The following is a 2,565-nucleotide window of genomic DNA, read 5'->3' as shown; positions in this document are numbered from 1 at the left end:
TCTGTCTGTGTATGTGTGTGTGTCTCTCTGTTTCTATGTGTGTGTGTTTGTCTGTGTGTGTCTGTCTATGTGTGTGTCTGTGTGTCTGTTTGTCTCTCTGTGTATCTACGTGTGTGTGTGTGTTTGTCTCTCTGTGTGTCTATGTGTGTGTTTGTCTGTGTGTCTATGTGTGTGTGTCTGTGTGTGTTTGTCTGTCTGTGTGTGTGTTTGTCTATCTGTGTCTATGTGTGTGTGTTTGTCCCTGTGTGTCTGTCTATGTGTGTGTGTCTATGTGTCTGCTTGTCTCTTTGTGTATCTATGTGTGTCTGTGTGTTTGTCTCTCTGTGTGTCTGTCTATGTGTATGTCTGTGTGTCTGTCTCTCTGTGTGTGTATGTGTGTTTGTGTGTTGGGGTGAAGGGACACCTTTGTCACAACGCCTAAGGCTCACAGGCACCCACAAAATGTCATCTCTGAGCTTCCGTTTGCGTTTCTTAAATCCGCCCCACTCATGTACCAAATGGCAACAAGACGTCACTGCTCCGGAGTTCCTGCTTGTTGAACCTGGGCCACACGCCGAGCCGGCACTCCCTGAAGGTGGCAGCTGCCATTTCTGTCACGTTCCCGCCCTGACTAAACAAGGACGCCACCACGGACGGATGGGGTGTGGCTGCTCCTTCCCACGTGCCCCGGGGTCCCCCCTGAAACTCGTCGTTTTAGGAGGCAAGTTTTTAGGGGACGGTGCTTGAGACTTTGCTTTTTCTAAACACTGTTTTTTAACGGTTCCAATTTTAGAATCTCTAAGTCTCATTAACATGACTTAATCGTGTCCTAGGTCCCTGGTCCAAGGGCACGGGGACCTGGGCAATCTCTGGCCGCGCCCGCCTCACACCCAAGCGGGAAAGGTCACGCGTCTGACCTCGCAGCTCCGTGGAGAAGGGACCCGAACAGAACTTTCCTCCCACCCCTCTTTTCTTCTTTAAAATCTTTGTCACACACGAGCTGGGGACGGAATGACCGAAACGTGTTGCCAAGGGCATCTAGAACGAGGTGTCCCTATGGGCCGCTTGTTTCCCCGAGCTGGCCTGTCCGAGGGCAGAGCGTCGGTGAGTCCGGCTGGGTGACAGCCACTTCGGCGAGGGCTGCCAAGATCACCCCCCTCCGAGGACACACAGGCCGTTTCAGACAGCGCAAAACGCGAGGCCCCAAGGCCCTCCGAGTATCCGGTCCCCTCCCAAGCGACTCGCCTGCAAATTCTCCAGAGAAAACAGGTCCGACAGTGTAGGTGCGAACCCCGGATGAGAATGAAGCCTGCTCGTGGGACCAGAGGGAGGGACGATGTGTGTCTCCAAGCAGGAGATAAAACGTGACATCTGGCTGTCACCGCCGTCCCACTCAGCTGTGAGCAAGGGAGCACTGTCCTGAAGCACGGCTCGGTGGGTGGTGGAGTGGGGACGTTATGGAGGACCCATCCTATTTTCTTTGCGGACGTCTTACCTCTTGGATCAGGGAGCCGAGATGGAGCGTGGTGAGGGGCGTCTGCTCTGCCGGCTTCACCACGACGGTGTTCCCGCAGCAGAGGGCGGGCGCCAGCTTCCACGCCAGCATCAGGAGGGGGAAATTCCACTGCAACAGAGCACAGAGGAGCGTGGGGGGCCCGGGGGCAGCCCGCCGCCCTGTCCCGGTGCCCCCCGGGAGGATGCTGGCTTTGCACGGGCTAGATTTGGGGCGTCAGGGGTGATGAGGGAGTGTGACATGGTCAAAACTGCACTATTCCCGCCGGCGCTTTCGATTTTGGGAGATGCTAACAGTTCTGCTCGGGAAAGAGGCTGCTGCGGTACGGAATGATGATCATCCTCTGGGGGGTGTCCGGGCCGGCGGCCGGCTGATGGCTCTGAGAATCCCCGCAGGAACCAAGTCCGCCTCTCCTAAGTCACACGCCACACGGACGTTTTCTCTTCTGGTGGGATACACACGAACCCCCGCAATGAACCGGCGCTTTGTGAAATGCATTTTGGAGGATGCTTTTCTTCCCATCATTCAGAGGCAAAGGATGCTGACATCACCAGGGCGGTAAGTCTAGCGGGTGCGGATGCCTGCAGAGCTTACGCTGGGTACCAGGCCCTGTTCTAAGCGCTTCGCAAAACGAACTCGTTTGACCCCTGCAACCGCTGGGAGGTACTCACAGTATCGCTCCCATTTACAGATGGGGATGAGCCCAAGGAGGATGAGGTCACCTTGGCCCAAGGTCGCACAGCAGCGGGCGAAGGCCCCGCGCTCACCCCCTTGCTACAGTCTCGCTCAGGGTATCACTTTTGATCAGAGGAGGTGACGCCAGCCACGTCTGACAGAGCGCTTAGCTTGATTCTAGCTGTCTGTCAGCTCCACGCCACAAAAGAGCCCCTGCGGCCCCTTGTCCTCCCAGACGCAGACAGAGGGGTCCTCGAGAACCCCCACCTCCGGGCCCCTGGAGGGGCCGCTCGGCCACTGGAATTTCTCTCCCCGCCCCTCCCCCCAGCTCCGTCGGACATTCTGACCACTGGACAACAACGCTAAGACCCCGGTTCCAAAGGGCCTGTGTGCTCGGC

The 2,565-nt window shown here is 57.0% G+C and overlaps 1 protein-coding gene across 1 annotated transcript in view; it reads right to left on the bottom strand.

The window, feature by feature from the left end:
• ALDH1A3 (aldehyde dehydrogenase 1 family member A3) overlaps positions 1-2,565 on the bottom strand; it is a 30,341-nt gene that overhangs the window by 19,395 nt on the left and 8,381 nt on the right. Inside the window, 1 exon segment of the mRNA XM_025041235.1 lies at positions 1,475-1,603. Coding sequence (XP_024897003.1) covers positions 1,475-1,603 — 129 coding nt within the window.

Source organism: Pteropus alecto, unplaced genomic scaffold, assembly GCF_000325575.1.
Source record: "Pteropus alecto unplaced genomic scaffold, ASM32557v1 scaffold59, whole genome shotgun sequence".
Lineage (NCBI taxonomy): Eukaryota > Metazoa > Chordata > Mammalia > Chiroptera > Pteropodidae > Pteropus > Pteropus alecto.
This window is presented reverse-complemented; position numbering and strand designations above follow the sequence as displayed.